The sequence below is a fragment of the Aspergillus udagawae genome (assembly GCF_001078395.1).
Source record: "Aspergillus udagawae IFM 46973 DNA, scaffold_3, whole genome shotgun sequence".
Lineage (NCBI taxonomy): Eukaryota > Fungi > Ascomycota > Eurotiomycetes > Eurotiales > Aspergillaceae > Aspergillus > Aspergillus udagawae.
The window spans coordinates 334,555-348,356 of record NW_025091266.1 but is presented as its reverse complement, the minus strand read 5'-3'; the positions used below and the strand labels follow the sequence as shown (position 1 = coordinate 348,356).

At 50.3% G+C, this 13,802-nt stretch overlaps 6 protein-coding genes across 6 annotated transcripts; 2 read left to right on the top strand and 4 right to left on the bottom strand.

Moving 5' to 3' along the window:
- Positions 1-884: 884 nt before the first annotated feature.
- Positions 885-2,125, top strand: Aud_003977 (Zn(II)2Cys6 transcription factor; the record flags this gene model as incomplete). The annotated part of the gene is made up of 2 exons (XM_043288924.1): positions 885-953; positions 1,025-2,125. The coding sequence occupies 2 exons, from the start codon at positions 885-887 to the stop codon at positions 2,123-2,125; spliced, it is 1,170 nt and encodes a 389-aa protein (XP_043144859.1).
- A 233-nt stretch (positions 2,126-2,358) lies between these two features.
- Aud_003976 (fatty acyl-CoA reductase) lies at positions 2,359-3,591 on the bottom strand (the record flags this gene model as incomplete). The annotated part of the gene is made up of 1 exon (XM_043288923.1): positions 2,359-3,591. One exon carries the CDS (start codon positions 3,589-3,591, stop codon positions 2,359-2,361), a length of 1,233 nt encoding a protein of 410 aa, XP_043144858.1.
- Positions 3,592-4,455: 864 nt separating this feature from the next.
- Aud_003975 (metal cation transporter MSC2) lies at positions 4,456-7,234 on the bottom strand (the record flags this gene model as incomplete). The annotated part of the gene is made up of 4 exons (XM_043288922.1): positions 4,456-5,299; positions 5,351-5,569; positions 5,624-6,787; positions 6,843-7,234. The coding sequence occupies 4 exons, from the start codon at positions 7,232-7,234 to the stop codon at positions 4,456-4,458; spliced, it is 2,619 nt and encodes an 872-aa protein (XP_043144857.1).
- Positions 7,235-7,854: 620 nt separating this feature from the next.
- Aud_003974 (chitobiosyldiphosphodolichol beta-1,4 mannosyltransferase) lies at positions 7,855-9,372 on the top strand (the record flags this gene model as incomplete). Its single annotated transcript, XM_043288921.1, has 3 exons — positions 7,855-8,098; positions 8,162-8,358; positions 8,428-9,372. The coding sequence occupies 3 exons, from the start codon at positions 7,855-7,857 to the stop codon at positions 9,370-9,372; spliced, it is 1,386 nt and encodes a 461-aa protein (XP_043144856.1).
- Positions 9,373-9,458: 86 nt separating this feature from the next.
- Positions 9,459-11,839, bottom strand: Aud_003973 (uncharacterized protein; the record flags this gene model as incomplete). Its single annotated transcript, XM_043288920.1, has 5 exons — positions 9,459-9,649; positions 9,711-10,466; positions 10,514-10,703; positions 10,754-11,674; positions 11,732-11,839. The coding sequence occupies 5 exons, from the start codon at positions 11,837-11,839 to the stop codon at positions 9,459-9,461; spliced, it is 2,166 nt and encodes a 721-aa protein (XP_043144855.1).
- A 431-nt stretch (positions 11,840-12,270) lies between these two features.
- Positions 12,271-13,694, bottom strand: Aud_003972 (thiolase family protein; the record flags this gene model as incomplete). Its single annotated transcript, XM_043288919.1, has 3 exons — positions 12,271-12,471; positions 12,534-13,478; positions 13,539-13,694. The coding sequence occupies 3 exons, from the start codon at positions 13,692-13,694 to the stop codon at positions 12,271-12,273; spliced, it is 1,302 nt and encodes a 433-aa protein (XP_043144854.1).
- Between the last annotated feature and the right edge of the window lie 108 nt (positions 13,695-13,802).

The window sequence follows — 13,802 nt, the reverse complement described above, 5'->3', positions numbered from 1 at the left end:
TCTCCGTAATATTTTAGTAACCCTTGAAGGAGTAAATCGTCCATTTGGCATTCATCGTTTATATTAGCGCTGACGGCACCAAGATACCCCAGCCTGCCAGGATGATGATGCCAATGTTGAGGTGGATCAAGAACAAATATCGAAACACCTCGCCAACTCATTTGATTGGCGCTTGTCGTCCTCGCGTTCGCTATCGTTCTCGTTTTCGTCTTCGTTTTGCCCCACTGACAATGAATCCTGTCTTTATCATAACTGACACACGCCTGTGCTGCCTGCTAAGCCGCTCGGATTTCGGCCTCTCCTGGGCCCGTTGGTCCTTCAATCTCAGATGCAATCTACACAGTAGTAGAGGATCTCTACCACAAAACACGGTCAGGTACCTGTTCAATCGAGATCAATAAGGTTCTTTCCGAGCATAAAGTTGTAAACGGCCAGATTCGAACCCTACCGCCATTAGTCCGCCATGATTCAGGGGCCGGTAGATGGCGTAGTGGGTACACGGAGCCGGACCCCACCATCGCGACAGGACAACACCGGGATGTATCCGATAAGCTTTCTGTGCTGTACAACAAGTCAAAGTGGTGGGTTGAGATCAAAGAAACCAGTATCGTAGTCGTCGACAACAGTGCATCACTGAGGTGTCTGCCGACTACCGAAATGATGTTGTTGGGTGGTGCTACTCTGTCTGCATTGACATGCGATGCATATCACGTGACCACCCGATTATCCCGATCCACGTGGTTTTCCATCTGTTGTGACCGTCAAATCATCATCCATCGGCCATGCACAACACCACCGCAGGTGATAGCAGTTCCAAGCTCCTACCGTCAACGGCTGTCCTCCTATGGGATGATTTGGCTTCTTGAACCTAATCAGTCTTGGAGATGCCGCCCCGTCGATCCCATACAAAGTCCCGCATGGGCTGCGACCAGTGTAAGAAAAGAAGGGTCAAGGTGAGCCAATCATCTTTCAAATGTCTTCTGCATGTTTCTGTTATCCTATTTCTCTTCTGACAGCAACGTAGTGTGATGAGGCTGGTCCACCATGTGCAAACTGCATTGCTAGAGAGCTGAGCTGCTCCTACTACAACACCCCGAAACCACGTAGTTTAGCAAATGGGGCATCTGCTAGTCCTGTGTCCATTACTTCTTCTGGCGAGGGGCGCATTGCTGAAACGTCCGGCCCGTCCTTCGACTCTGGAACCTCAAACCTGGCCAAGGGTTCCAACTTGCGAGAGCTGGAGCTCATGCACAAATTCTCCACTGAAACGTACCTGAGCCTCTCGAATAAGCCATCAGACTACCATGTCTGGCAAATCGTCATTCCCCGCAAAGCTCTTGAACATGATTTTCTCCTGAATGGAGTCCTTGCGGTTGCTGCTTTACATATAGCTTCATCACTCAAGCCGCCAGATGCACTGTCCTATATTGACACGGCCCTGGAATACCATAATCGTGCTTTTGCCCCGTACCGCCAAGCCATAGATAACCTAACCCCTATGAATTGTGATGCTGTATTCGCCCACTCTGTGCTCACTACGGTCATTGGTATAGCTTTACCACGGCTGACTGCGGAGCGCGACAAGAGTTCAGGCATCACTGAAAATATCGTCGTGGTCTTCGAGCTATTACAAGGCGTAAGCAAAATTTTCAAAATCAGCCGCCCATGGCTCACAATGCAGCTGTTCACTTCACAAGATGACTCGGACAAATTGACGGCGTCGAAACTAGACAGTGAAACGGAGCGTGCGTTGAACCGACTAGCCGCATTGAACGATGATATTGTGGCTACTGTGGACCCTGATCAGTATCGTATAGTGAAGGACGCTATCTGTCGCCTCCATGAATGCTTTACACAACATGCTACCAACAGGGATGCGGCATCCGTACTCAGGTGGCTCGCAGTAGCGAGCAAGGAGTTTGCCCACGCCCTAAGATGCCGGAAACCCTTCCCCCTGATGGTGCTTATGTACTGGGGCGTACTTCTTGGTGAACTCGATGGGAAATGGTGGTGGGCGCAAAGCTCGGGTACAGCTCTGGTTTCTGAACTCTTGGCCGCTCTGCAACCTGGAGATATCCGTTGGGAGGAGGCTCGGCTATGGCCCAAGCATAAAATGGGTCTATGATCTACTCCGGGATCGATTGGACTCATTCCTGCTAATGGTTCTGCCTAATGCTCCTGCTCGCCCATTGTTACCGATCAACGGAGCCGGTCTAAGTCACGAATGATTGTCTAACCAGAAAGATGATCAATTGGGTTAACACGCGACATATAAACCAGACTTCAAATGGTTTTGGACTAGCCACTCCGTGCGCACTCATTTGAATACAGAGTAGCTCGAAACGACATTCAGAAACACTAGAGCTTCGCCAACTTCTTTGCTGTGTTCTCATATATCTCCTTGATCCTCGCTGAATTGAGCTTGTCAGCGTCATGCTTACAGGCAGCCAAGCTCAATGGTCCAGCCATCTGTTTTAGCCAATACGATCTGCCACAGTCAAACACCCAGTTCCGTGTACTGACTTTAACCAGATCGGCCAGGAGCGATTGGGGGGCGTTTCGGTCTTGAGTGAATATGAGAGTGGGTAACTCTTTCTGAATCGACGGAGGGGCGCTGGACTCTGCGAGACGCAAGAAGTCGTCGAAAGTGAACGGCACATAAAGTTGGGTTCCGAGATGAACAATTCCCTGAGTTCTCACCGCCGCATGCAGGAGACAGCCATTCGCGACAAAATCGACGGGAATCTCGTCTACGATATTTGCACCTGTCTCGTAACCCTCGGTGGCGTGCCAAACATGTGTGCCCCCGCGATCCGCAAAGAACAGACTGGCAAATTTATTCATCGGTGTGGAGTTGATGGGCCCGTACAGAGGGTACGGATCCCTGATCGCAGCGCCGAAAATGGTTGGACGGACAAGCAGCAGAGGCAGAAGAGGGTATCTCTTCAACAACAACCGCTCCATGAGGTATTTTGCATGGGTATACGATGATGAAAACCGAGCGGTGTCCGGAGATTTGCCCGTCGAAAGTATGGCCGCGAGCTCATCCTCTGGATCCGCGTCGGAGATGGAATACAGTCGCTCTCCGACATGACCGTCTGGTAAAAAGCTGCTGACATATGCCGTCGAGATCTGGACGAATAACTTCAACCGTCTGAAGCGTGAAACTATCTTTGCAAGCTCAAGGGAAGGGAGACAGTTATTCTCGATCGCTTCCGCGATGCCCGCGTCAAGCGTGATCTTGGCTGCTGTATGAATAACAAGTGTGACCTCTTCACGCAGTCGCTTCAACGCAGAATCTTCGATACCAAAGTCCGTCTGCTTGATGTCACCAACGACAAAATGAACCTTGCCAGTGCTGAGAATCGCCTGAGTCTGTCTCGGCATGAGCCTCCGCCATTTTTCAATGGCAGACTCAGCCGATCCGCGGATCAAAACAAAGATCTTGTGGGTAGGAAGCTGCAGTGCCAACTTGTAAAGAAGACATCCTCCCAGTGATCCAGTACTGCCCGTGAGGAAGACAGAGTGTCTCGTGAAAGTCTTCGCATACCCATTCCTCGGGACGTCGTTTTCTGCCGTTGTGGCTGACATGGCTAACCTGGGGAACTTGTCCAGATGATATCTGGAGCGATATCAATCACTGAGGTCCTGGGACATCATATTGCGAGGCTACAAGTCTACAAATATAAGATGACTGAGTTGATCATGACGACCTTACACCGCGGTTCGGCGCTTCATCTATGTGCATTTCGCATATGATTCCCTGCATATGTCAGCTCGTCCTGAGTCGGTGCTGTAACACAAGCTACATAGTAGTGACCTTCCTATTTCTCAAGCCAATGGAGACGTACAGTATCAAATTCCTTGGACTGTCTCTGAATCAATTGGCTTCTGAAAAGGTCCATCTCTTGCGTTCAACCGATATATTGGATATTAAACTCCAGTCCCTTTCTCAATTTGTCAATATGTGCAGCTGGGGGTATGCTTTTGTACAACGTTTATGAAGTTCTTCGCTCCACGGGCTGCTTCCGGCGTCGAGCGCATGCTTTGAAGTTCGTCATTAGTGTAGCGCTCTGAAGCAAGGGAGTAGTGATGATTTCTTCAATAGACTCGTTGACTACCACGAAGAAACTAAGTGGTACAGATGTCACACATGGTGGCATTGTGGTGGTGGGACGTCCCTCTGAACATCACTTACGACGCTGGACACCGAGGCGGATATACTTTCTCACTTCGAGACTTCAACCATGGGACAAAATCAGTTAAAACAGACCGTTATACTGAAGTGAGCTCGTTACACAGTCACCAGTTGATTAAAATGATATACATGGCACATGCATTCCAACCACTTCCGTGTACGCAAGTCATAAATAGTACAAAAAGGTATTTTCATGTGTTCAAAACTCTTCGGTGAGCTGTATGTCATATCAAAATATACAGAAATGATGACTGCAATCAGGGGCTTTTGTTGCCCCCTCCGCACCAGCAGCGACCATCGCCCTCTCGCTCGACCTGGACAAGGATGTCCATGTCCTTTTCGCGGAGGTAGTTAACCGTCCGTTGTCGCACATCCTCTAGGTCGGCTCCTCGAGACGCAATGATATGAATCACCCCGAGGACGTTTGCTTTGTGTTTCTCATGAGAATGATCGTGGTCGTGATGGTGGTCCTGTTCGTGTTCGTGTTCGTGCTCGTGGCCGTGGCCGTGGCCATGGCCATGGCTGTGATTGTGACTATGAGAATGACTATGGCTGTGGTTGTGACTATGGCCATGACCATGACCGTGATGGTGGTCATGTCCCGAGGTCGTTCCTGTGTCGTCTAACCAAAACTTCGGCACTGTGTACCCCACAACTCCTCGTAGAGAGCTGACACCGGCCAAGGTTTCACGGACGTTGTATTCAACGTCGGCGGGAAGGGCGAGCAATAGGGTCTTAGCAGTACTACTGACTAGTGGGACCGCCGAGGCAAAAATCAAAATGGCAATCAAACATGAGGCAATAGGGTCGTATCCTGCCCAGCCTGAGAAGTGCACAAGAATGGTGGATATCACAACCGCCACGGAGCCAAGAGTGTCAGCGAGAATATGGAGGAAGATACCGTGCATATTCTCATTTCCATGTGCGTGTGAATGACCATGATCGTGCCCGTGTGCGTGGCCGTGGTCGAATGCCATGATACCCACAAGATTGACTAGCAGACCAGCAACGCTGACAGCCAACAATTCGCCCAGTCGATGCATCTGACTTCCGGAGGAAAGTCGCTCCACAGCTTCGTAAATGATCTCAATACTTATGATCCTGGGTAATTGTCAGATTTAAGCTTCATTGAAAGGTGGATTCAAATCGTACATGAGAAAAATTCCGTTGGCGAATCCGGAAAGAGTATCAACCTTCCCATACCCGTAAGGGAACCGAGCACTTGGCGGCCACTTGCTCATAACGGCAGCACAAAGGCCGACAACAAGTGCAAGGCAATCGAAAAACATGTGTATGCTGTCACTGAGTAGTCCCAACGAGCCGGTGATGAATCCGTAGGATAATTGAACCAACATAAAGGTGAAATTCAAGCTATAAAATATCATCAGTCGTCATCATTAAATGCAAAGAGGTGTACATGCTTACCTCATGAAGTAGAATATACGACGAGAATCCCTTTCTTTGAGGATACTGTACAACAGGGGGTAAGGTTCGCTGTAGCGAAGAAGGACCTTGGTCACCCGAGAGGCTCCAGCCGCTGAGTGGCCATGATGATGATGCTGATGAGAATGGCGCTCAAGGCGTAGCCGGCGGTCCTCGAAGCGAGCGGCGAAGAATGACACCGCCGCCAGCGTGCACCGCGATGCATAGACCACCCAGTTATCAGCAGCTACAGGTGGCGAAGATAGAAATCCTGCTGCCGCAATACCTGTAGCGAGACCCCATTTGTGCGGCGAACGAAGATTGGGCGGGTTTGAGAAGAGTAAGGATGTTGCGTAGCTTCCGGCTGTTGCCAGCAGGTACATCGCATCCAATGCCGAGAGGGAAGGGATACCAAAGAGAACGAAGCCGACTAGTCCAACAACCAGCCCGAGTATCAAGGTCAACATACCATCGTCCGCCGAGACGACAGATAATGAGCGAAAGTTCCGGACTACCGAAGTGTCCGATTGCGAGGAAGCCGAGACACCAAAACCAGTCTCCCGGGAAGAATTTGACCGGCCGACATCTGCAAAAGGGGGAGCAATGACAAAAAGTGACAATAACAAGGAGAGATAGCCGGAGATCGACTGTGACTGCTGGGAGCCAGTTAAACCGAAAAAGCTCAACACCAGAATTATGAGTATCAGAGCAACTGTGACTTTCTTGTGGACCAGCTTTTCGCGAGCGTCACTGCCAGCAGCGCGGCCTTTGGCAAGAGCGGGCAACCCTGATGCTGCTGCGAGAAGCGAACCCAACGCGACAAGGAACCCACTAACTTCGAGCGCTGCGTATATAGGCAACGCAATTGAGCATATACGAGCAAGCGCTACACCTGCGATATCTGCCCTCAGATTCGGAACTTTGACCACAGATTTGTCCCCAGCCCGTGAAGACCATTGAAGTTGTCCAACACCCGTCATGACCATAGTGACGGCTGTCAGACTGCAGGTCCTTAGAACTGCCTGATCCAGACCCCCACCGGCCACCGTTTTCGGGTCAGTGTTGTCCTTATTGGGGATAGCTGAGTTCCAATGGGCATATTGCTTGTAGTACCACGACAATGCGATCCAGGGTAGAGCGATCAGCAGTCCTGAGACGAGCTCGCGACTAAAAGAATAAATGTCACTTAGTTGATCCGTGGTTTCTTATCAGGATCACTCACTTCGTGCTGGGTGTAAAATCGTTCGAGATGACAGAAACATCACGCGCGCGCAATTCTGTAGTATTTTCTGTCTTTTCGGTTGGATGGTAATGCGCTGAATGTCCGTGGTTGCAGCTCCCTGAGTTGTTGGCTGCACCATGCAAGTGCGAGTGCTGGTGATTGTGTGATGTCGACCCTAACGCAGAGCCATTGGGTGAAGCTGGGTCTACGGAAGACAGGTTCGTTTGCATTGGAGTTGCGGAGCCATTCAAAGAAGACAGCGACTGGTTTACTGAGGGTTGTGTCGAACGCTTTGAGCGAGAGTGGCCATGGCCGCGAGAGTGTCCAAATCCATGTCCATGAGGTGCGGGGAAGTGAGTATCCACGCTGGACACGGGAGCTCCCGTTGTCATGGTATCTAATTCTCCAATTTGGCCTTTCTGCCAATTCGCAATTGAATGTAACAGCAACGAGTGTGAAGGCGAAGAGGCCAAGACGTTCGACGGGTCGTCGCGGCCAAGATCGGGGCGGAATAGGGAGCTTAGCAGCTCTGAGGGGACAGTCGGTCAGGGAACTGAGATAAGGAACGCGGCATCGCGCCAAAAGAACGTGCACAGTCACTGATCAAAGAAGTGGAGCAATATTTTCCTGAAGAGGATGTTTTATAGAAAACCAACTTTGAATTGAGTGAACCTTTGCGTTTCATCAGCTGCTGGTGATAACGCATGGGTAAGGGGCACACGTGATACACGCCAAGATTCCCTTATCTCTCCCATCGCCTGCCATTCTGGGAAAGGTTAGCAGCCTGAGGTGTCAACGAGGGGATTTTGATCATTATGGTACTCTGTACTCCGCGCAACGCATAGCGCAGCGTAGTAGCGTCGAAGCTTTTGAGTCTCTGTCATTCGCCTTTGTACTCACAACTGGGTTTCTTTCGGCCAGCAATATGCGATAAGTATTTGTCAATACTTGTTTATTCGACCCTCTTAAACACAATGGTTAGATTGTATGATTTCTCCGCCAACAACACACCATGATTGAATCCTTGATCAGCATCGCCTTCTACATCTCCACGGCGGTGACACTATTACTGTTCTTAGTTCCTTCAAGATACGACCCGAGACTGTTCGACAGGAGCAAAAAGGATGCTTCCAATGCACCCAAAACGACGACGCAGATTCTCGTCCTGGGCGATATCGGCCGCAGCCCGCGCATGCAGTACCATGCTTTGAGTATCGCAAGGGGAGGAGGCCAGGTAGACATTATCGGTTACAATGGTACAGCCCGATCAGGTTTCTAAATCGCGAGTGAGCGTATGACTGATGCTCTTCACAATACAGAATCAGAAGTTCATCCCGACATCTCGTCCAATCCTAGAATATCCATAATCGCCCTTCCACCGCACCCGACCTTCCTGCAAACAAGTAATAAGTTGCTCTTTCTGCTATTTGGTCCGCTGAAAGTAGCCTTCCAGATTGTATGTCTCTGGTGGGCTCTTGCTTACCGCACGCAGCCCGCTCAATGGCTACTCGTTCAGGTAAGACCTTGGCCCCCCAAGTGACTCGTCAGGTTTCTATATCTTCTTACTAAAGTTGGTCCAATGCAGAACCCGCCTTCCATCCCTACGTTGGCAATCGCGTCCATGGTATCGTTCCTCCGGCATACCAAGTTGATAATCGACTGGCATAACTTTGGGTACACCATTTTGGCGCTCAAACTCGGGGATGGACACCCACTTGTGCGATTTTCCAAATGGTATGAGAAGAGCTTCTGTAGATACGCCACGGCGCATTTTTGTGTTACAGAAGCCATGGCTTCCGTTTTGAAGAGCGATTTTGGCCTCACAGCCCCCATACTGCCCTTGCATGACCGGCCAGCAAGCCATTTTCAGCCCATCTTGGATGAAAGCGAGCGGAACAGTTTTCTTGAATCTTTGCCGGAAACAGCCTCAGTGAAGCACCTGCTCCAGGCCGGGTCCCTCCGTGTAATAGTCAGTTCGACGTCCTGGACAGCTGACGAAGACTTCTCGTTACTCATTGACGCATTGTGCCGGTATTCGAACATGGCAACCACCAGCAAGCCCGGATTACCCGCTGTTCTGGCCATCATTACTGGGAAAGGACCTCAGAAGGACATGTACCTGAAGCAAATATCAAAGCTTCAAGAAGTGGGCAAGCTCAGCAAGGTCTCAATTCGCACCACATGGTTAACCACAGATGATTATGCGCGCCTTCTGGCGTCTGCTTCCCTGGGAATCAGCTTACATACCAGTAGCAGCGGTGTCGACCTGCCCATGAAAGTGGTTGACATGTTCGGGGCTGGATTACCAGTGCTTGGCTGGGATCGTTTTCAAGCCTGGCCCGAGCTAGTAACAGAAGGTGTGAACGGTATGGGCTTTGGAAGTTCTGGTGAGCTCCTTGACCACCTTGTTGATCTGTTTGAGAACCCAAGTAAGCTCGAGAAGATCCGTACCGGTGCTCGCAAAGAGAGTAATCGTCGTTGGAATGACGAATGGGATCCTATAGCTGGCAAACTCTTAGGCCTCGCATAAAGCGCCCATTACTTCCATCGGTGTTCGTTTGAAGCCGGCTTTGTTCCTCTTCTGCGTAGCTCGGGTTTTATCTTGAATGCAGGCCTCTAGGCACGAAACTTGCCACCACAGTATATGCACGTGTCAAACACGTTAGAGAGTTTCTGGTAAGCGCTGTGAAGTTCAGTCCCATGAAGCTGAGCGAGGGCAGCTTCGTTGAGATATTCTGTGCCACAGTCGGAGCAGAACTTGGATACTCCCGGCTCTTGAATAGAGAAGTATGAGAGATTGCAACGACCTATGCAAGACAATCAGTCCAATTGTGCTTCACGGTTGGCAAAAAGCTTTTATGGGCTTACCGAATAGATGGCCACCTGCACACTGTGCTTCCTGTGCTGAATACCAAGCTACCCCAGCTTGGCATATATCACACTTTTCAAAAATGTCCCCGCCAGCGCCGTCAAGCTGCTCTACGGACTTTGATTCGAGTTTATTACCAGGCGAGGAACATTTTGTTAACTCCTCAGTCAAGTCAACTCCAGTAGCAGTCGCAAGCCACTCGAAGACTTCCCTCGCTTGTAGGAGTAAAGACTCATCCTGGGATTCCACAAGAGCACAACAGGCAGCCGCGTACACGAGCTTCTGGTACCAAGGGTTCCTGTCATCGTGGTCAAGAGAACGCAATGTGAAGCGCAGCACCACCTCGCGTCTGAGGCGCAAGAAATCTGACGTGAATACTGGCAACTCGCGAAGGAATGACGGAGTATGTGGTTGCTGATGTAGGTTTGCCTTAGAGAAAACAATTATGGTGCGCTCCTGCGAGCCAGTGCGGTACTCAATCATGTCTCCTGGGTGGAGAGTAAATGCAACAGCAATGAGTCCATCGTAGGCTGCCAGTCCCCAGATCCTGCCAGTCGCTAGTCCTCCCAGATCGTGGTCAATATCGAATCTCTCCCGCATAGCATCAAACTGAGCTTGCCAAGGTGGCGGCGAGAGCAGGCCGTCATCTTGAGCATCAGTGAATTCAATGAGTTCCTTAGCTGCAGCATGTCCCCCGGATGTGCCCAAGTGAAGTGAGGATAGCTTGGACTCATCATCACTTGCAACCGTCATGGCTATGTTCTATTAGTAAAGCAGATTAAATTGTATTAGTGTAGCGTACCACTGATAGATTCCCAATGCCTTGCTTCCGTTTTCTCAATAGCGGCGTCGGTGTTTTCAAACAGGGGGTATTCTCTTGTTCGAATTTTTCCAGATGATGTCTCTTTCCCCTCATATACGGCGCGAGGGAGGCTCACCACCATCAGCGCTCCTACTGTGGTCACAGCTAGGCCAATTTCCCCAGACTCTGCCTGGATATACATGAGTTCAAGGCATTGACTAATGTTACTCAGAATCTTACCGCTTGAAACCACTCAAGAGGGCCGCGGTAGACGCGTTCGCCAGCATCTTTGCTTGACAGATCTGGGATTTCCGAAGCGGTTGCCTGCAAGTTCCAGCTAGAAGGAGCCTCTGAGTCTTCGTCATCTCGGCGTAGGTTTACTTCGAGCCTAACCAGCTTGAGTTTGGTACCATAAGTGGCGGCTGCATTTCCTATCACATGATAAACGTCCGGTGCCATCTCATCTTGTTTGAGGAGCCAGGGCCCAGATGACAGGCCCGAGATCCTCATTTTTGACTTCAAGGTCGTAGCCAGGATTGAGCCGGACTGAACTATTGGATATTTTGCCGCAGGATCATGCACTGAGCTGATTGAGATTATATCGAAGGAATACGAAGAGAGAGCCGAATCAGCTTCTGCTCTCCGAACATGCAGGAAAATCAGATCATTGTCGTCATTAGAAATTGTGAGTATTTGAAATCCCCATCTGCTTTCGGCAGCAAGGACGGAATTGTTTTGGTCCTGCGGTACCTTTAAAGGTGGACACCACGCGAATTCCCTTATGTTAGTCTTCCTCAATCGCGGGCCCTCATCATGAATGAGCGAGTTGAAATGTGCAGCTAAGGCATTGTTGACGATGGCAACTCGCATCCATTTTCCAGCAACGAGTTGATAGAAGGATAGTAACAAGTTGGAAGTCAGCACTGCAAGTGTGCACCGCCTATGTCTGGCGAGCCCTGGTGGTGACCAGGACAGACCGACTACTGAGCTCTGCGAGAGTTCAACTCCAATTGAGAAATCATCCCGGTTCTGAGGGAACACTGTGGGCCACTCCCTGTTCGTGAACAGATTGGCGCGAAAACGCGTGATATGCCACGCTGGTTCACATTTTGGACGATCAGAGCCACTTTCTTCCTTCCCCTGTGTTGGTTTCTTCGGCGTCTATCTGGTGTGAGCTTTATTCAAGAAGCACATAGTCGAGGTGGTGACGGAGCATACTAGGATCTGAACATATTCACCTGCGGCCAGGGCAATCTCACCATCTGCTGACCAGGCAAGGCAATTGTAGCAGGAAGGAGAGACGGTTAGCTCGACCTGATCAAACATCGCTATCGGGATTCGGAACGAGCTGTCCGTCAAGAGGCTACAGGGATAGCAAGGCGAGCTCTTGACGGACCAAAATAGTGCAGTTAATCTCTCTATTTGTGAAGCAATTGGACATTGCAGTAAAGTCTTAACAATAGCTGGGATGTCATCGTTTCAACTATCTTGGGTTTAGCCTCAGTCTGGATGGTGCGCCTTACTGCTTTCGGTAAGCGTTACATTTAGTGTCACGTGACAATATTTATAACATTGTGCCGACAAAACTGCTACATGATTCATCTCAATTCTCAATTCTCATCCATATATATACAATCATAGCATGCCAAGAATGCCCGGTCGGAGCGTGGGTATAATCATCGCAGTGTCGCTTTTGAAGTGACCAGGAACGTTGTGAATAGGAGGACAAATAGGAACGTTAACCAATGGCCTTTGGCTCAGTCGACCCGGTCCAGCTTCTGAACGACCATTGCAGTTGCAGCGCCACCACCGTTACAGATGGCAGCCACACCGTACTCTCCAGGCTGCAGTTGATGGAGAAGAGTGACCAAAATACGAGAGCCAGAGCTTCCCAGGGCGTGTCCTAGGGAAATGGCTCCTCCAAGAGGGTTGACCCTAGCATTCTGCAGACCGAGAATCTAGTGAAAAGTTAGCAAGGGGGCAGAATCAAACAGGGGTCTATAAATGCATTCAGACTCACCTTCTCGTTGGCCTTGATGACAGCAGCAAATGCCTCATTGAACTCCCAAACAGCGACTTGATCCTTAGTGATACCTGCGCGCTCGAGGGCGATGGGAACGGCCTTGGCTGGGGCAACGGGGAAATCCACTGGATCGATGGCGGCATCTGCGGTAGAGACGATGCGCGCAAGAGCCCGGTTACCCTGAGCGAACTCGCGCGCAATAGCTTTGCTGCCCAGGACGAGCGCCGAGGCACCATCATTCATGGTAGAAGCATTGCCAGCGGTCACTGTGCCAGTACCATCCCTCAAAAATGCCGGTTTCAGGGAGGTCATCTTATCAATTCGAAGATTCTCGTAGCCTTCATCACGTTCAATGACTGTCTCTCCCTTCTTGCCCTTGACGGTAACAGGCACGATCTCCTCGGCAAATTTATTCTCCTTCCAAGCTGCTTGCGCCCGCTGATAGGACTGAATGGCGTATTGATCTTGTTCCTCACGCGAAATCTCATACTTTTTAGCTGTCTTTTCAGCGCAGATACCCATGTGGAACTGGTTGTAGACATCCCACAGGCCATCCTGGATCAAACCATCCTGTAACTTGAGCTCTCCGAAGGGTGGTAACTGGCTGGATCGAGGCAAATAGTAGGGCACGCGGGACATATTCTCCATACCACCTGCAACCTGGGCCTCCGCGAGACCGAGCTGAATGTTTTGAGCGGCGAGGGCCACAGCTTTGAGGCCAGATGCGCACACTTTGTTTACCGTCATGGATTCCACTGTTGGAGAGAGTCCGGCGAACATCGAGGCCTGGCGAGCGGGTGCTTGACCAACTGCTCCCTGAAGAACATTGCCCATGTACACATCTGTAATCTTCTCAACAGGAACGCCAGATTTGCTCACGGCGGACTTGATGGCAACTGCACCCAACTCGGGAGCGGATACCGAGACAAACGATCCGTTAAACTGGATGAGAAATTAGTCGACAAAAGAAGACGACTAAGGGTGATCAGCAGAAAGCCTCACCTTAGCAGTAGGTGTTCGAGCACCACTGAGAATGTAAGCCTCCTGAATCTCCTTCAAAGCTGAACGAGCAGCACTGAAGTTTCGTCGAGATGCGGGGAATGCGGCGCGCTTGGTGGCCAGGCGGGCTGCCAACCCAGTTGCTGTATGAATCGCCATGATGAAAGAGCAGAGGTATTATAGGGTGATTATGACGGGATTCAGAAAGAGGAGAGTGAGAGAAGGAGTACAATATGAGGAGGAGGTTGATGAAGCGGAAATGTCCTG